This window comes from Danio rerio, chromosome 5 (genome assembly GCF_049306965.1).
Source record: "Danio rerio strain Tuebingen ecotype United States chromosome 5, GRCz12tu, whole genome shotgun sequence".
Classification (NCBI taxonomy): domain Eukaryota; kingdom Metazoa; phylum Chordata; class Actinopteri; order Cypriniformes; family Danionidae; genus Danio; species Danio rerio.
Genome location: NC_133180.1, coordinates 4,982,162 through 5,002,981, shown reverse-complemented (window position 1 = coordinate 5,002,981; position 20,820 = coordinate 4,982,162). Strand labels below are relative to the sequence as shown.

At 36.1% G+C, this 20,820-nt stretch overlaps 2 protein-coding genes across 11 annotated transcripts in view; one reads left to right on the top strand and one right to left on the bottom strand.

Annotated features, from left to right (window-relative positions):
- Positions 1–1,853: 1,853 nt before the first annotated feature.
- Positions 1,854–20,119, bottom strand: gb:ee300746 (expressed sequence EE300746). 8 transcript variants are annotated; one of them, XM_073951871.1, is made up of 8 exons: positions 19,981–20,119; positions 15,651–15,802; positions 12,627–12,729; positions 10,534–10,628; positions 10,073–10,181; positions 8,784–8,974; positions 8,119–8,209; positions 1,854–2,354 (listed from the first exon to the last, which is right to left on the bottom strand). In XM_073951871.1, exons 3-8 carry the CDS (start codon positions 12,726–12,728, stop codon positions 2,181–2,183), a joined length of 762 nt encoding a protein of 253 aa, XP_073807972.1. In that variant the 5' UTR covers position 12,729; positions 15,651–15,802; positions 19,981–20,119; the 3' UTR covers positions 1,854–2,180. The 8 variants fall into 8 exon arrangements, with proteins under 8 accessions (XP_073807972.1, XP_073807973.1, XP_073807970.1 ...); XM_073951872.1 differs by lacking the exon at positions 19,981–20,119 and adding an exon at positions 16,851–17,045; XM_073951869.1 differs by lacking the exons at positions 15,651–15,802; positions 19,981–20,119 and adding exons at positions 12,845–12,896; positions 12,990–13,272.
- apooa (apolipoprotein O, a) overlaps positions 15,688–20,820 on the top strand; it is a 36,197-nt gene continuing 31,064 nt past the window's right edge. For all 3 annotated transcript variants that reach the window (NM_001423743.1, NM_001037115.2, NM_001423742.1), the window contains exons 1-2: positions 15,688–15,748; positions 20,008–20,112. In NM_001423743.1, the coding sequence (NP_001410672.1) occupies positions 15,740–15,748; positions 20,008–20,112 (114 nt within the window). In that variant the 5' untranslated portion in view covers positions 15,688–15,739. The remainder of the gene's footprint in view (positions 15,749–20,007; positions 20,113–20,820) is intronic.

Below are 20,820 nucleotides of genomic sequence, written 5' to 3'. Positions count from 1 at the left end.
AAAGATGCATTTATATATTATCTTTTTAAAAATGCGTTCATGGCTTAAGCATTAATATTAAACATGTTTGCATTGTTTTGGCCCTTGAAATGGCCCTGCAATGCATTTCACACCCAAGTTACACACCTGTAAATATAACATGGATGAGCCCATGATTTTTAAAGGATCATTTATATATTATCTTATAGAATAAGCATCATTTTAACTATCTGTTTAACACCTAATGGCTGAAGCATTCATATTAAACATGCGTGTTTGCTTTGGCCCTTGAAATTGCCCATTGCATGCACTTCATTTTCACACCCAAGTCACATGTCTGTAGATTTATAACGGATAACATATCAAACCCCAAATATTTAAAGATACATGTATATAGTATATTTTAAAATAAGCATGATTTAAACTGTTTAGCTCTTAATGGCTGAATTGTTAATATTAAACATGAGTGTTTGCATTGTTTTGGCCCTTGAAATGGCCCTTTATGCGCTGCATGTTTCACACCCAGGTCACACGTCTGTAGCCTAATAGTAAAATTGATAAGCCCATGCTTTTTAAAGGATCATTTATATATTATCTTTTAAAAATGCATCATTTTAACTGTCAGTTTAACACTTAATGGCTGAAGCATTCATATTAAACGTGCGTGTTTGCTTTGGTCCTTGAAATTGCCCATTGCATGCACTTCATTTTCACACCTAAGTCACACGTCTGTAGATTTATAACAGATAACATATCAAACCCAAAATATTTAAAGATATGTCTATATTTTAAAATAATCATGATTTTATTTGTCTGTTTAGCTCTCAATGGCTGAATTATTAATATTAAACATGCATATTTGCATTGTTTTGGCCCTTCACATCCACTCCATTTTCATATCCAAGTCACACGTCTGTAGATATATAACGGATAACATATTAACCCCACAATTTTTAAAGGAACATTTATATATTATCTTTTAAAAAATGCATCTGTTTAACCATTCATGGCTGAAGCATTAATATTAAACATGTTTGCATTGTTTTGGCCCTTGATATGGCCCTGCAATGCATTTCACACCCAAGTCACATGTCTGTAAATATAACATGGATGAGCCCATGATTTTTAAAGGAGCATTTATATATTATCTTATAAAATAAGCATTTTAACTGTCTGTTTAACACTTAATGGCTTTGGCCCTTGAAATTGGCCCCACTTTTCACAAAAACAAAACATGTGTGTGTGTGACTTGGAGGTGAAAATGCAGTGCATATGAGGGCCATATGAAGTGTTAAACAGACAGTTAAAATGCTTATTCTATAAGATAATATATAAATGCTCCTTTAAAAATCATGGACATACATACATACATACATACATACATACATACATACATACATATATATATATACATACATACATACATACATACATACATACATACATATATATATATATACATACATACATACATACATATATATATATATATATATATATATACATATATATACATATATATATGTGTGTGTGTATATATGTATATATATGTATGTGTGTGTGTGTGTGTATATATATAGATAGATAGATAGATAGATAGATAGATAGATAGATAGATAGATAGATAGATAGATAGATAGATAGATAGATAGATAGATAGATAGATAGATAGATAGATAGATAGATAGATAGATAGATAGATAGATAGAGACAGACAGACAGACAGACAGACAGACAGACAGACAGACAGACAGACAGACAGACAGACAGATAGATAGATAGATAGATAAATCTGTGCATGTCCAATATGTTTCTCAACTCCTATTTTATAAAACACAAAAGCCATATATATTAAATAATTAAATAACTACAGACATTAATCTCAATTTAATTTCTGTATACTGTCCATAAAGATATTTAAGTTTTAAAAAATACACTTATCATTCATTTATTTTCCTTCGCCTTAGTCCCTTATTTATCAGGGGTTGCCACAGAATGAACTGCCAACTATTTCAGCATGTTTTATGCAGCAGATGCTCTTCCAGCCACAATCCAGTATCGGAAATCCCCCATACACACTCATTCACACACACATATGAAAGGTGGAATCAAGCAAAAGAGGCTGCACATTCAGAAACTCTCAGCATATGCTGTATATAGGGCCTTCAGCCCAGTTTCTCCATCCACATGAATGCACGTGTTTAAATAGCATCTATATTCAGCTGTTCTGACCAGATGCACAGTTTCTCTGCCTCATCCTCCCATTCAGACTGAGATGAGCTGTCGTCATTGTCTTCAGTCTCCACCGAGGGTAAAACTATGATGTCCCATTTCTCCAACCCTTTCTCTTTCATGCCTTGTTCATCATCTGAGCCCTGGAATTAGAGAGTTTGGTCAATTTAGATTAATTAAATTCAAATAAATGATTACATTTCACCAGCATGTGCATTTACATTAAATACTATTTCAGTTTGTTTACTTAAAAAAAACCTAGATCTCTTTAACACCTTTAACACACTGCTCTTTGTAAATATGAAATGTATGTTTTTATTTAAAGTTAAGGTTGTCCTTTATTCTTCTATCATGACATATCTCTGCAACATGCTTGTCCCCTACACCCCAACTCGCTCTTTACGGTCTGCTGACTCTGGCCTTCTTGCTGTCCCTCGGTATCGCCTCTCTTCAATGGGGGGCAGATCATTTAGTGCTATTGCACCCAAACTCTGGAACTCTCTACCACACTCACTTCGCTCTGCTAATAATATCTCTGAATTCAAATCCTTACTTAAGACTCACTTATTTTCTGAATGCTTTGCATCTGATCTACCAAACTGACCACTTAATCCGATCCACCACTATCCTGCTCATATGTCTCTTAGGTTTTGATTGTGTTATTCATGTTTGTTATATTTGACCTCATGTATGTTTGTTTATCTTTTTGTTGCATTCCTTGTAAAGTGTCCTTGAGCTCTGGAAAGGCGCTATATAAATAAAAATTATTATTATTATTATTCACCTTAAAACGGACCTGAAATTAGAAAAAAAAATGGAGGTCGGTGGATGACTTTATTCTTTGGGAACTGATTGGATTGTCGAAAGATGGGTGTTGCTGACAAAATGGAGGAAAATTGATGAATGGACGAATCCAGACCAGAAACTAAATACACATATGAAGAGTTCAGATGCAAAACCCTCTAAATCCATCAGACCTCTTTTCTTGTAAATGAGCATTTTCTATCAGGCTCTGAAGTGTCATTTTATATGTAATGATAAGGTTATTAGCTGGTAAATAGAATATATATTTTTTTAAATGTCACTTTAGACAATTCTTTGGTTTTTAACAAGGTAGATTTTATTTTGTGTCTAAATCCACTTCTGCTTTTTATGCAAAAACCTCTAAATCCACAAATTGAGACAAGACAGTGTAACTAGCTGAAAATCACTAAATATGCTATTACAAATTATTTTACCAAGCATAAAACACATACACAAACCACCTAAAATATATAAATCTGTCAAGTAAGTGGCGGTTCATTCTGCTGTGGTAAACCAGGGACAAAGCAGAAAGAAAATGAATGAATTAAATCTGTCATTAATCAATAACATTAAAACTGACATTAATTAAATCTGAACAATCTGTTGGCATTTCTGATATTTGGGATTTAGATTTAAAGTAAGTAGAGCAATGTAAACATTGTAAACTAAGCTTGGTAGATTCAAATAATGTAGTGTAAAAACACTGTGAAAAATCAATATCTGTGCATTGTCCCTTAATATAAAAAGCCTATCAGGCATATAGGTATTATGGAGTAATATAAATAATGTAGAGTTTTATACATTATACACTGTAAAAAAAAAAATCTGTAAATTACGGTTTATGCCAGAAAAAAAAAGTAAAATAATGGCTGTTAAATTACAGAAATTTACTGTAAAACAACAGAGACTGATTAAGAGAAATTTACCAGAAATTTATATTTAAGGAAATTTCTGTAACTTAATTTTTCTGGCACCCCAGCTGCAAATTAGCAAACAAAACACAAGGTAGGCCTAGTGGGCAAAAAGGGGATGCCTTTCAGATGATTTTAGAAGCTGTCATTCATTTATTCTCACCATACTTAAAGTCTCTTGTTTATCTTCATAGCATCCATGAGGGATAAAAGAACAGCATTTTAACTCTTGTCTTTCGTGAAATGAAGTTGCTGTTTAATGTATAGTAAATCGGACTCATTCAAGTAGAGTCGCTGCGCAAAAGTACGTTATGGATGCATGCTACACTTCCGACTGTACAGTGTGTTTTCTTTTTTTTTTATAATGCAGAGTTTTGAGGTAAAGGACGTTTTCCTTTGCTATTTACTGACAGCTAAACAGGCCCACACAGTTCATCAAACTTCGTCTTTTAAAATCTAAATTGGAAGCAGAATAAAACAGTGTCCTTATAAACCTGCATATCAGCGCGCTGCTACATTGAAAACATATGATTCAATTCGCGCCTTCTGATTGGTTCTTGGGATATAGCGGCTTTTGTTGTCAAAGGCAAGTGGTGTTTTTAGCGAATTTTGCCAACAAACTGTTATTTCTGAATGCGCTGATGCTGGGATTAGGATGATTAGAAGCAAATCTATTTGTTGATGGTGTACTACGTGCCTAAAGCCGTAGCTAAAGAAGTGGCGTTTAGTAGCTTTTGCATCTGGACACTTTATATATAGTCCCACCCTAAAGGACTGATTGCCCCACCCTAAAGGACTTATACCTCCAAACACGCAAAACGCTCAATTCGCCCCGCGCCATTCGCGTAATTTGCGTAATTCTTGCCGCGCCACAGGATGTCTATTCGCGCGTTTGCATTGACTTAACATGTAAATCAGTCGCGCTTGACGCGCGTTCCGCGTCTGGTGTGAACGCAGCATAAAGAGCTGATAGGCCCACCCTAAAGAACTGATAGCTCTGGTCTAAATAGCTGATAGCTCCACCCTAAAGGACTGATAGCTCTGGTCTAAATAGCTGATAGCTCTACCCTAAAGGACTGATAGCTCTGCTTAAAAAGACTGATAACCCCATCATAAAGGACTCATAGCTCCACCATAAATGACTAATAGCTCCGTCCTAAAGGATTAAAAGCTCCGTCCTTAAGGACTGATAGCCCCACCCTAAAGGAATGATAGACCCACCCTAAAGGACTGGTAGCTCCACCATAAATTATTGATAGCCCCGCCCTAAATGACTGATAGCTCCGCCCAAAAGGACTGATAGCCCCACCCTAAAGGACTGATAACACCACACAAAAAAATTACTGATAGCTCCGCCCTAAATGACTGATAGCTCTGCCCAAAAGGACTGATAGCCCCACCCTAAGGGACTGATAGCGCCACCCTAAATGACTGATAGCTCCGCCCTAAAGGACTGATAGCGACGCCCTAAAAGACTGATAACCTTTGCCTAAATGACTGATAGCTCTGCTCTAAAGGACTGATAGTGACGCCCTAAATGTCTGATAGCTCCGCCCTATATTACTGTCATGTTCACCAGCGAACAACCACCAGATGTACAGGGGCCTCATGTACGAAGACTTGCGTGGAAATCATACTAAAACATTGCGTACGCACAAAGCTGTAAATGTGCGTACGCAGAAAAAAATTCAGCTGTATGAAACACTGCATACGCCGAATCTCACGCATATTCTTTTGTACATCTGAATGAACGTGAAACTGAGCGCAACATGCACGAGCACAAAACCCCTCCCTGCCTCCTCCCCCGTATGAATATGCTAATGACTCTACTTTGGCAAAACCCAACGAAAAAGCAAAGGCAAAAGCAAGCAAGAAGAGAAACTTTGAACAGAATGTGAATTGTAGGTGCTGCTATTGGAGGTAGACCAGAGAAAAGCGGTGTTATTTGCAAGTTTGTTCTCCGGAATTAACAACAAAAGAAAAAATTTGAGTGGGAGAGTTTAGCTGATGCGGTTAACACAGTTAGGTCTGAACATCGCACTGAGTTAACTAGAAACAGAAATAGTGTGATTTATAGGTGTAAAATGTTGCAGTACCCTTAACCCTTAGGCCCCGTTTACACTAGTGCGTTTTAGTTTTAAAACGGCGTTGTAGAATGAAAACGATCCGCGTCCACACTCGCGTTTTACCCAGCGTTTCTGAACAGCTCTCCGTCCACACCAAAACGCTGAAAACGCACATCACGTGACCACACACACACACTCTCGGGCAAGCGCTCCAGCATTTCTACCCAGACGAGAGCTCTGCTTGTCGGACTGCTCATCACGCATCTCCCGCTGGATCTAATCTCACTATATTTGCTAAACGTGATATTTCATTCATGTTGTTGTCTTTATCTAACGACATAGGCCAATTCCCTGACTTTGGTCATTGGAATCTATTAAGTTACTTGTTCACGGGTAACATGTTTTGGTTAAGTGCAAAGATAAGTTAATGATTAATCCAGGTACATTGACTGATCGCTTGCCCTTATTTCCTACAATGTATAAATATTAACCTAATATAATAAACTTAATATAATATAAACTTATTGTATGTTATACTTTTATAATTGTCGATTATTAAAACTGATATTCAGCAAAAGAGAGGGTGCGTTTCGTATTTTCACTTAAATTAAAAGGAGGCAGTTGTTATAGGCTCCGTTTTGTTATAAATATCCACGCTCATATATGCAGCACGACGCCTCAACATTTCTGCTGTCTGTTAAGTTGCTAATATTAAAAAGAAATAAGGCAGTTCCTTAAATCATGTTTACATTTTATTGTTGATAAAGTGAAACAACGAAGCCAGGGTGATGTGAATGAAGTTATAAAGTACACTGTTCCGTTTGAAGATTTACGCGTGTCCTCGGTATGTTTTCCATATCAAACTGAGAAGGGGGAGACTGCAGCCTTGATCAAACTTGCGAAGTCTTAACTTACAAGAAGAGGATGCGAGACTGAACTGTGTGTGGGCTACTTAATATTCAGGAAAAGCCCCAATCAGATAGGCGAACGTTTGCAGCCCCGCCTCCGTTTTCAGATGTCTCCGTCTTTCCCCATCCACACTGAGACGGAGCAGCAGCGTTTTAGAATGAAAACGGCCTCTCCAGTGTTTTCAAAAAGCTCAGTTTTCGGCGCTCGAGAACTCCGGCGTAGTGTGGACGGATGGCGTAACCGTAGCAAAACTTATGCGTTTTCAAACTAAAACGCACTAGTGTAAACGGGGCCTTAGTCTCAGTGGCGCAGCTAATTCGACGCATGTCAACATGTTTTGACACGTTCGAGCATAAACTCGGTTCGAATCCAGCCTCTTATGAACTCTTTCTTCTTTTTTCCCCCGCTACATATCAGATTTTGCCTACTATTTATCACGAGAAATACAAGAAGGAATCATTAATAAGTCTGTGCATCATATTTTATTTGCACATTTATTGAATGGAAATGTTTCTGATTCACGCATGCAAATTCATCTTCAGATAGTGTCTTTATAGCAATGTGTGTGCGGTAGATAGCTCTTATTAGATTGGGAAAACAGGCGACCGCTGCAAATTGTGCTTTAATGTTTAGCTGGTCAACTGTATGGTATGGAAACCTTATATACCTGCTAGATGAACCCGTCTCATACAGCTGCCATTGCACGGCTCAACAACACTTTGTAAAGAGCAATTTAACACAACTGCCTCTAGGAGTCGCCAATGGAAATAAAACAGACACGCACAAAAAATGTACGTACGCCAGCCAGAAAGCTGGCGTGGAGCTGCGCACATCCCCACGTTCAGTTCATTGTTAGTAAATCCAAACGTGAGAGATTCTGAGCGTGAAACCTGGCGTACGCAAAGTTTTTGTGCGTACGCAGCGTTGATACATGACGCCCCAGATCTGCTGAACAATGGACTACATATTCAGTCATGCCACACACACACACCTGAATATAAGCATTATTTCACGAATGATTCTACGAAAAATCTTCAAGTATTCTTTACATATTTAGATATTTTTTTAAAAATGCAAAAAAAAAAAAAAACATTTTATTTATTAATAAATGGCCTTTTTCTAGACATCCAAGGTTGCCCTCCAATAAACATTTATTAAAGCAATCAATAAAACATAATAAATCCCATCTTAAACGCATTAAAGAAAAAGAAACATACTCTCCTGGTCTCCTTCAGGCCGTAGAGGCGTCTCTTGCGGTCTGCAGTGTTTTTAGCACGTCTTGAGCATCGTGAGGAAGTCTGAGAGCTTCTATAGTGTAAGAAGGAGACATCAGAAGAATGTTAAGCACAAGTTTCAAGAGTTTCTGGGTCATTGAACTTATAACTGAAATATTGCAACAGAACATTTGGTTTGTTTTTGAGGGCTAAGATTTGTTTGTTTGTTTGACTTTATTAAGTTTCCAGCCTCCGCCGCTGGGACTGCAGCTCTGCACAAGACGTTTGGCCAGTGGAGAAATTACAATGGTCATGGCCAACTGAGTCTGGTTTCTCTTAAGGTTTTTTCTTCACTTTCGCTAATTGGTGAAGTCTTTCCTTTGTCGCTGTCGCCACTGGCTTGCTTGGTTCGGGATCAGTAGAGCAACGCATCTATGGATTTACTCTTCAGTGTTTGGACTCTCAGTAGTGATTATTAAACCACACTGAACTGAGCTAAACTGAACTGAACTTAAACACTAAAAACTGAGTTACTCTGTTTCAATTTACTATGATCTTCTATGTGAAGCTGCTTTGACACAATCTACATTGTAAAAGCGCTGTACAAATAAAGCTGAATTGAATTGAATCAACAGATTCAGTTCAAGTGTTAATAGATAATGAAATACCTGTGTGAGAGCTGCTGTCCGGCAAAATGAGAAGTGATCGCATTCAGTCCACCTGCACTAAAAGCTCTTATTCCTGGTTTTAATCTCTTTTTGAGAGCGACGTCCCGGGACAAAACCTTCAGAGACAGAAACCGCCATCCGTTTTCCCTTCCACCCACACATGCAGGAAGCTCATCCAGATGACTGTTATACTGAACAGCAGAAAACAAGTAAATAAGTATGTCAGTTATATTTATATAGCACATTTATTAGAGTAAAACTGCCCAATGTGCTGATTGGAGCAAAAATAAGAGGAATAAAACAAATGTGTTCAGTGGTTATATTTCCTGGGGTTCGACTGATAAAATTTACATCTAATTATCATCAAAACTATTACAAAAAACAAAAATTACATTCAATTAAAACAACAGTATGACGATATTGTCGCCTAAGAGCAAGAAGGTCTCTAGTTCGAGTCCCGCCTGGGCCAGTTGGCATTTCTGTGTGGAGTTTGCATGTTCTCCCCGTGTTGGCGTGGGTTTCCTCCGGGTTCCTCCACAAGTCCAAACACATGTGCTATAGGCCCTCATTGTCAGGGGTCACCACAGCGGAATGTACCACCAACTATTCCAGCATATGTTTTACGCAGCGTATGCCCTTCCAGCTGCAACCCAGTACTGGAAAGCACCCATATACTCTCTCATTCACACACATACACTACAGCCAATTAAGTTCATTCAGTTCACCTATGGCGCATGTGTTTGGACTGTGGGGGAAACCGGAGCACTCGGAGGAAACTCAGGCCAACACAGGGAGAACATGCAAACTCCGCACAGAAATGCCATATTCATTCATTTTCTTTGCGGCTTAGTGCCTTTATTATTCTGGGGTCAACACAGCAGAATGAACCGCCAACTTTCCAGCATGTGTTTTACATAGCAGATGACCTTTCAGCTGCAACCCATCACTGAGAAACACCCATACACTCTTACATTCACACACATACACTATAGACAATTCAGCCTACCCAGTTCTCCTATAGTGCATGTGTTTGGGCTGTTGGCGAAACTGGAGCACCCGGAGGAAACCCACGCCAACACGGAAAGAACATGCAAACTCCACACATAAATGCTAACTGACTCAGCCGGGACTCAAACCAGCGACCTTCTTGCTGTGAGGCGATCGTGCTACTCGCCTGACCACCATGACGCCAAAATAAATAAATATTTTACATGATAATAAAAACTAGTTTTTAATAATTTAATTATTTGGCAGTGATGCTAAAATTACAGAGCACCAGCTTTCCTGACCTGACCGGAGGAAGCGAGGAGTTTTTCCCCAGACAAATACTGTCTTCTTCCTCCTCCAGTGTGGAAAATCTTGAACACAAGTGAAGGTGGAAACCGAGGACCAGCAAATCTGAAGAGAAATTCAAAGTTTACTGATTAACTTGAGAAATATTTAATGGAATAAAATACTCGACAGAGTGGGATCAGGAAACAGTGGGTCACAATAGTCTTTAAATGCCATAAGTGAAATGACTTTTAAAATAAAAACAAATGTGGGCGGGGCTTGGATTTGTCCCTGGATGTGATTGGATGGGTGTGGTTCGCCATCTCATGTGATTGACAGGTTGACCCCGCCCTGTTGACTTATAAGCACCAATCAGAGAAGTTGCTGAAGAGGGAGGAATTATTTTGACAGTTTATCTGTGATGCATGTTCCCTGTTTTAATTATACGCTGCTTAACTGTTGTGTGAAGAACATCCACCTGAATCTGAGCTTGCACTTCAGACTGGGGTCTTTCAGGAGATCGGCTTCTTTAGGACTGAGCTGACGCAGAACTGCTGATGCCAGACACTGCTCCTGAGACACACACACACCACTAAAATTACTGCAGAAAAAGTGCTGACAGGAACGTAATGGGAAGAAAATCAATCCCACATCTAATAAATGTCTTGCTCTTCTGTAAGAAAATAATTAAATTGAAGTCTGAGTGACTGGTGTGCAGAATAAGTCGTGTTTACGCTGTAAAGATAGCAAAAGTTGACAAGTTTAGGTGCGTATTTACTGCATTTTAAATAAAATCAGGAATTATTTATTTTTGTAGTACTTTAAATAACTATACACTCACCGGCCACTTTATTAGGTACACCTGTCCAACTTCTCGTTATCGCAAATTTCTAATCAGCCAATCACATGGCAGCAATTCAATGCATTTCGGCATGTAGACATGGTCAAGATGATCTGCTGCAGTTCAAAGCGAGCATCAGAATGGGGAAGAAAGGGGATTTAAGTGACTTTGAACATAGCATGGTTGTTGGTGCCAGACGAGCTGAGTATTTCAAAAACTGCTGATCTACTGGGATTTTCACGCACAACCATCTCTAGTGTTTACAGAGAATGGTCTGAAAAAGAGGAAATATCCAGTGAGCGGCAGTTCTGTTTGTGCAAATGCTTTGTTGATGCCAGAGATCAGAGGAGAATGGCCAGACTGGTTCCAGCTGATGGAAAAGTAACTCAAATAAGCACTCGCTACAACCGAGGTCTGCAGAAGAGCATCTCTGAACACACAACACGTCCAACCTTGAGTCGGATGGGCTACAGCAGCAGAAGACCACACCGGGTGACGCTCCTGTCAGCTAAGAACAGGAAATTGAGGCTACAATTCACACAGGCTCACCAAAACTGGACAATAGAAGATTGGAGAAACGTTGCCTGCTCTGATGAGTCTCCATTTCTGCTGCCACATTCAGATACTCGGCTCAGAATTTGGGGTCAACAACATGAAAGCATGGATCCATCTTGCTTTGTATCAACGGTTCAGGCTGGTGGTGGTGGTGTAATGGTGTGAAGGATATTTTCTTGGCACACTTTGGGCCCATTAGTACAAATGAGTATTGTGTCAACGCCACAGCCTGCCTGAGTATTGCTGCTGACCATGTCCATCCCTTTATGACCACAGTATCTCCATCTTCTGATGGCTACTTCCAGCAGGATAACGCACCATGTCATAAAGCGTGAATTATCTCAGACTGGTTTCTTGAACATGACAATGAGTTCACTGTACTTAAAGAGCCTCCACAGACACCAGAGCTCAATCCAATAGAGCACCTTTGGGATGTGGTGGAACGGGAGATTCACATCATGGATGTGCAGCCGACAAACCTGCAGCAACTGTGTGATGCTATCATGTCAACATGGAGCAAAATCTCTGAGGAATATTTCCAGTACCTTGTTGAATCTATGCCATGAAGGATTAAGAAAGGTTCTAAAGGCAAAAGGGGGTCTAACCCGGTACTAGTAAGCTGTACCTAATAAAGTGGCCGGAGAGTGTATGTATTTTAGATGCATTTTATTTTTTACAGCACAATATTAATATTTAACCTCCATTTGATCTCACATCTACAAACATTATATCAGTGTTTAAACTTTGAATTTTAATCATAAAATTTTATAAAATTATACTTTTTAAACTCCATTACATCTACACCTACAAACACTGTATCAGTGTTTAAACTTTCATCAAACTTTAATCAAAGCAAGTGAAGATTTAGAAGTATGTTAAAATAATATAATAAACAAATAAATTTTCCACGATATTAAAGGTTTAAACATAAATAATTACAGCAAATGCAGCATTAGAATATCGATGGATGGATGGACGGATGGATGTATGGATAGAAATTATGTGTGTATATGTTTATTAAATGCACAACAAATTAACATTTTGATTTTATTATTATCACAATAATATATAATTTAACTTTTTCGACAAACATTTTGGTTCATTAGTCATTTTTTAGTTCGCAAATAATAAAAAATACTATTAAAATATCATATGGCTGATGGTTTTAAACTTACAGCTGATCGTACAGTATTCATCAGGAGTCTGAAGAGTCGCCTGTCTCTGAATGATCTCCAACACGCCTGTATTTTTCTGGCACAATCCTCATAACTCTGCATTCTGAATCATAAAGAACAATTTAGCTTATTAGCAATGTATTATCAAAACATTAGCGCCATTATAACGTGTCAAACGCCACTGAGCTCTTTTATAACAACCGCGTTCACCTGCTCACCGACAAAACAAAACTTCCGTTGACTCTTGGTTGCTAAGAAACCAATGAAAAGCTTAAAAACAAAAGATAATCCATGTATTTTCATTATGAAAGCTTTCCTCGTCAAGACAAAATGGAAATATTATAAAATTAAATAAATACTGACGTAAATAACGCACGGATTAAAGAAAAAAAAAATCAATGCGAAAAAAAGATTTGGCGCAAAAACACCGCCAAGGGCGCCACGGCCACCCCAATATGACTTTGCTGTTAATATTATTAATTTAAATGTAGCCTACTTACGTAAATGTACAATATTTAAATGAATAAATAAATAAAATGCAGCCACTAAATTATTATTGATTGATTGCAGCAAGGCACCTAACCTAGATTTAATCTTAATCGTGAAGACAGGGTCAGGGATGCCCTACTTGCTAACTTTATCAAACAGAGCAAGTAACTGCAAGTTACTTACTGGTATCATCTCCATAAGCCAATTAGCAGATTTTTTTTTTTTTAAAGATGTAAGAGATTCCAATAGCTATTAATATTATCCATACATTTTCCAGAGCTTCAGGCATTTACTTGAATATCAGTAAGTGTGAATTAATTTCTCTTAAGGATTGTAATTTATCTTCTGTTTGTGGAATCCCTATAAAAGATGAAATTCAAGTATTATTCATAGGAGTATTATTCATATTATTAATTGAAAAAAACTATTAATTACTCATTTAATAATTAATGTAACTGATCAAATCAGTGCAGTCTTAATGTCCCTTAAAGAGACAATAAAAATACAAACATTAATGTTCATAATGACCTAGTTACTGATGATGGACAAAAATGCTGACTGATGATTCTATTATTTCAGGATAAGAAAGAAGCCTGCTACAAGAGAGGAAGGGATCCGAGCCTCCAAGATGTTTTTATTGGGATCTGCTGATCATGAGGGGGAAGACAAAAGAAACTGCATTTTCCTTCAGCTTAATATCAGGGGTCTACCCCAACCCCAAACCCAACCATCACAGTAATCTAAAAACTGTAATTATACAGAGTGTTATTCATATTATTTATTAAATTACCCATTAATTATACTTTATTAACGTCTACTCTGACCCCAACCCTAAACCCAAATCACAATAATGTAAAAACTTATACAGAGTGTTATTCATATTATTTATTAAATTACCCATTAATTATAGTTTGTTAACGTCTACCCTGACCCCAACCCTAAACCAAACCGTCACAGTAATGTAAAACCCTAATTATACAGAGTATTATTCATATTATTTATTAAATTACCCATTAATTATAGTTTATTAACGTCTACACCGACCCCAACCCTAAACCAAATCACCACAATAATCTGAAAACAGTACTTATACTGTGTATTATTGATATTATTTATTAAATTACCCATTAATTATAGTTTATTAACATCTACCCCAACCCTAATAATAAACCCAACCATCACAGTAATTTAAAAACAGTAATTATACCGAGTATTATTCATATTATTTATTAAATGACACATTAATTATTAACGTCTACCCCCACCCAACCCTAAACCCAACCATCACAGTACCCTAAAACAGTAATTATACTGAGTGTTATTCATATTATTTATTAAATTACACATTAGTTATAGTTTATTAAGGTCTACACCGACCCCAATCCTAAACCTAACCTCCACAATAATGTAAAAACAGTAACTATACTGGGTATTATTGATATTATTTATTAAATTACCCATTAATTACACTTTATTAACGTCTACCCCGACCCTAATAATAAACCCAACCATCAAAGTAATGTAAAAACAGTAATTATACAGAGTATTATTTATTAAATTACCCATTAATTATACTTTATTAACATCTACCTTGATCCCAACCATCACAGTAACCTAAAACAGTCATTATACAGAGAATTATTCATATTATTTATTAAATTACCCATTAATTATAGTTTGGTAACACTTTACAATAACAGTACATGAATAATGATGTATTCATATGTAAACTAAACATTACTTTATTATGAATTAATGATGAGTTAAGGTATGCACTAATCATGAATTAACTTTAAGTACAACATGATTCACATGAGTTCATGTGTAAATAACGGCTACCTTAATTACTTGTTAGTACATGTTGTTAATTAATGTATTAATTAACATTTAAGTTTAGGTTAAATGTAACCCACATGAACTCATGAGCTGTTATTGTATAGTTATGTCATGGCTTTACTTGGAGGGGCACATCACTATTAACTCATCCTTAACTACTCATGATCTCCTGTTGATGTTGACAGAACACTTTTCTATTGTTATTCAGTGTAAACTCACTAGTTTGACGTGCATAAGGACTTCATGAGTAGTTAAGAATCTGTTAATGATGATGTGCCCCTCCAAGTAAAGTCACAACATAATTATACATTAACATATCATGAGTTCATCATGGTTGAATTAAGCATAAACTAATGTGGTAATTAATACATTAATTAACAAACAATCATGAACTAACAAGTAATTAAGATAGCCATTATTCACACATGAACTCATGTGAATCATGTTGTAGTTAAAGTTAATTCATGATTAGTGCATACCTTAACTCATCATTAATTCATAATAAAGTAATGTTTATTTTACATATTAATACATCATTATCCATGTACTGTTATTGTAAAGTGTTACCTATAGTTTATTGACGTCTACCCCGACTTTAACCCTTAATCTAACCTCCACAGTAATGTAAAAATAATAATAGTCTCAAAAATTATGCTGTATTGATGTGCTTATCCTCAACTGTATCCCTTCTAGACTTACCCCACATGAACTGTAGGTGGCGCATGCGCATTACCGTCTGACCGCAGCCGCTCAGAAGCGAAGAAGAAGAATCCTGAAGGCTGGAGAAAATGTACAAGGTGAGAGATACAAACTTCAGCAGAGGCGCACAGTTCTCCTTCGTCACCGCAGTCCTGCTAAAACACACATAATAATCACAATCGCGCTCAATTCAGCCTTAAATACACACCTACAGAAACTTTAGTTGGTTCCATTATAAAGCGGAGCGTTTATTTTTGAGCAGGAAACACAAGGACACTGCAGAACATATTAAATTACGTTCATTATTTTACTTCTGTGATTTAAAATATGATGCTGTGTAATATTTCAGAGGTCTCTAGGCCTATAGAGTGGACTCGTTGTATATTAAAAGCGTAAATTAATGAGCGCGGTTGTATTTAATGCGATTATTGTACCGGCAGTTATTGTCAAACTCTGTTTTGGCTTTATTAAATGTGCCAGTGCCTATAATAAAAACATAGGATTGATTTAAAGTTAGTAAAACCGCTGTTATTTAAACGTTATAGTGTTTATTATTTAAATTAATTCACGTTTTTGATAACCGTTGAGTGGCGGCACGTCAGCGCTCAGGTGCGTTTTTAAAACTGAACACTAGATGGCAACAAAACACCGTGAAATCCTACAGACAACCTAAACATTGATTGATTCATTCATTTTCTTTACGGCTTAGTCCCTTTATTAATCAGGGGTCGCCACAGCGGAATGAACCGCCAACTTATCCATGTTTTATGCAGCAGATGCCCTTCCAGCTGCAACCCATCACTGGGAAAAACGCATGCACTCCCATTCACACACATACACTACAGACAGTTTAGCCTTTCCAATTCACCTATAGTGCATATGGTTGGACTGTGGGGGAAGCACCCGGATGCAAACTCCAAACATGCAAACTCCAAACACATATGCCATATGGCCAAGCCGAGGCTGGAACCAGCGACTCTCTTGCTGTGAGGCGATCGTGCTATCCACTGCGCCACCACGCCACCCCTAAATAATGATTTTTTTAACTTATAAATTCGTTAAAAATGTCAAAATTCCTTTATAAAGTATTAGAAATAGTTCTTGTCTTAGGAAAATTTTGAAAAACATTATTGATCCACCTCGAATGTTGACTATACATATATGCAAATGTATCAATAAATATATCATTATTTACACTACCTGACAAAAGTCTTGTCGTTGATTCCAGTTGTACAGTAAGAGCAACTAATAATAACTTGACTTCTAGTTGATCATTTATAAAAGTGGCATAAGGTGGATTTTCCGGATGAATTATCTGTTGAGCTGCATCCCAATCATCACTAATACTAGAGAAAGAACTACTGGAACCTGCATGGAGCCCAGCTCAAATTTGGTGAAGGAAAAGTCATGGTTTGGGTTATATTCAGTATGGGGGCGTGTGAGAGATCTGCAGAGTGGATGATCAACATCAACAGCCTGAGTTATCAAGACATTTGTGCTGCCCATCACATTACAAACCACAGTAGAGGGCAAATTCTCCAGCAGGATAGCGCTCCTCATACTTCAGCCTCCACATCAAAGCTCCTGAAAGCAAAGAAGGTCAAGGTGCTCCAGGATTGGCCAGCCCAGTCACCAGACATGAACATTATTGAGCATGTCTGGGGTAGATGAAGGAGGAGGCGTTGAAGATGAACACAAAGAGTCTTGATGAGCTCTGGGAGTCCTGCAGGAACGCTTTCTTCTTCATTCCAGATGACTTTATTAATCAGTGATTTGAGTCATGTCAGAGATGTATGGATGCAGTCCTCCAAGCTCATGATGGAGTCAGACACAATATTCATTCTGTCTCCACTGCAGCAGGACTTTATATTCTATACTGGACATTATTTCTGTTCAGTGATGAGACTTTTGTCTGAGCAAAGTCAGACCTTACTGTCCTAATGAAATCATTCATAATCAAGGCAGGATCATATTTTATTGTAGTGAAATAAGCGTCATCTAGAGGCTTTTGCTTTTCTTATGACACTTCTGATACCAAATGATCAACTATAGACGACAAGACTTTTGTCAAGTAGAGGATAAATAGTCAACATTCGAATTGGATCCAAAATGTTGTGCATCATCTGTTTGTATTGTTTTCAGAATTTTAGACGTTTATATCATTTAACATTTAATTTTTATAATAGTATATGCTCTTCTTTTGTGTTTAGCTTGTTTACATTTTGTAGTTTTAATTGTAATACTTCAACTTTTATTATTGTTGTTGTTATTTATTATTACTATTGTTATTATTATTATTTTGTTGCCATGGCAACATTTCAATTTTAACATTTATCTACGATTTTTTTATTATTTTAGCAAAATAATTAGTAGTTACTTTTTTATTTTTAATAGTTTCATAAAATTATTTTTTAAAACGTTCATGATTATTATTATTATTACTGTATTTGCCTTTTATTTGAAAAAAAAATATAAAATTATTTTCAAAACTTTATTATTATTATTATTGTTGTTGTTGTATTTCCTTTTTATTTTTAATACTTTCCTAAAATATATATTTAAACTTCCATTATTATCATCATCATTATTATTGTTTTTTAATAATTTAATAAAATATTTTTTAAACTTTCATTATTATTATTATTGTTGTATTTCCTTTTTTATTTTAATAATTTCCTAAAATATATATATTAACTTTCATTATCATTCTTGTTTTTTTATAATTTCACACAATATATTTTTTTATTTCATTATTATTATTATTATTATTATTATTATCATTACTTTTGCATTTACTTTTTATTTTTAATAATTTTATAAATTTGTAAAAGTTTCATTATTATTATTATTGTTATTATTATCATCATCATTACTTTTGTTTTTACTTTTTATTTTTTAAATTTCATATTTTTTTACTTTTATTATTAATATTATTATTATTATTATTACTTTTGCATTTACTTTTTATTTTTAATAATTTCATAAATTTGTTAAAAGTTTCATTATTATTATTATCATCATCATTACTTTTGTTTTTACTTTTTATTTTTTAAATTTCTTTTTTTTTTACTTTCATTATTAATATTATTATTATTATTATTACTTTTGTATTTAGTGTTTTATTTTTAATAATTTCATCAAATAATTTTAAAAACTTTCATTAATATTTTTTATTAAATTTAAAAACAAATATGCCATGACAACATTTAATCTAATATTAATATTTAATTTTAGCAGAACATCAATTAACAAAAACAATAGAGGCTTTAATCTGGACGCACCATTGCCTAACAATGTTGTGCCTCATCTGTATGTAAAGGACAGCAGATATGGGATGTAAACAGCGTTACGTAACAGCGTTCAACCCTTGTCCCCCACATGAACATCATCTGACCTCCAGTTTCTCCTGCCTTTGTAATGTTCGCAGTTAAACTCAGTGGGCCTTGAAGGTCCTCAAAATGGCAGCATGAGTAGTTTGAGTATGCAATTCAAGTCTATTTATTTGTACAGCGCTTTTCACATTCATTATAATTCCAATGCAGATTTACAAGTCCACATTATTACATTACTCTTCAAATCAGAAAGGTGTTGAGTAAGTTAGTGATAAATAATAACAATTATTAGCTACACAATAATTAAATTTGCTGTTTGTTATTTTCAAACCACTTATTTAAAATGAGCCAAAACAGCTAAATTTTTAAGGGGGATGTTTTACCTTAGTGCTCAAACTTAATTCCTTCTTGTTGGCCCAACACAAATCTATTTTATTTTGTGGAACCCAGCAACTTTTAGTTTAATCTACTTAATTTCTCCCCATTGGGATATTTGATTTGCAGCATACACCGACAGAGACATTTGAATATTTCATAATAGGCATTTATATAAATAGATCAATTTTCAAACTAAGGCACCACTAATCGAAATAAACATCCAGTCCACTGACCATTAAGAGGAAGAATTAAAAGTGTAAATGCTTCAGGGATCAGTTATAATTTCCACCTTTTCCTTACACATCTGGGGACACAATATCATTGACCAGATGGTAACAGTTTGAAGGTGTAAACAATTACATTGGTGTGCGTTCACGTTTACTCTGAAAAAATGATTCATTGGATTTATTAAGTTTGTTTAAGGTTGCAAACAATCTATATGGGCTGAATTGTTTGCAACCACTTACCTTAAAAAGTTGTATGTTAGTATATTAGTGTGTCATTAATATTTCGTGCTGTCCTTATAGTGTGTAAATGTGTGTGTCTATATGGTATTGACTAGGAAAGCCATGTTGACAGTGAGCACAGACTCTGATAAAGAGGTTATTTTTCTGTCTGACCGGTTTGTTGGTGCTCTCTTCTGATAGGCTGGAGGAGTCGCTGGAGCCTCTGGAACTCTGGGATTGTTTTCAGCCTCAGTGCTGGCGGCGTCCGCTGATGACAAGCCCAAAACAACACTCAGTGTAGAGGAGGTAAAGCCTGAAAATCAGCTGTGAAGAAACTAACATGAGTACACAGTCAGAAATAAGGGGACAAATCTGTCAGGGGGTGAAACCTTTTCAGAAGGTACACTTTTGCACGCTACAGGTGAACATTAGCACTTTTAGGGTGTACTTTTGTACCCTTAATGGTCCTGTGAAAGTTTTTTAAGATTTTAGGTTAAGTCTGTTAGTTTTAAGGATATCTATTAGCTAGTATGCTACAAAACAGTGACAAGATACACATTTAGAAGATGTAAAGCTGATATAATAGGGGTGTAACGATTTATCGTTGTACGATTTATTGCGATGCAAAAATGTCTCAATATGCATCGTGGCGTTATGACGATTTGATTACGATATGACGTCCGTTTTCTCTTATTAGTTGAGCTGTTTGCATGTGAGCTACGTTCCACCTGCTGTCGCACGTGAGTTCAGATTGCAGCAGCAGTAATGTTAGCAGACCAAGATGAGTGAAGCTGAAATAGAGGATGGCCCATCCTCTCAAAATCAGACGTCTGGCAACATTTCGGTTGTCCAGTCATTGCTTTAGACTCGTCCGCTTTTTGACACGCATACTGGGTCAAACATCCTAAGTTTTAAAGTCTTCACAGTGATTTACATACTTTGCACAGTGACAGAGATACCTCCTAATGGTGTTGAAAGAGTCACATACTGTATTTATAAGGTACAATTCACCCT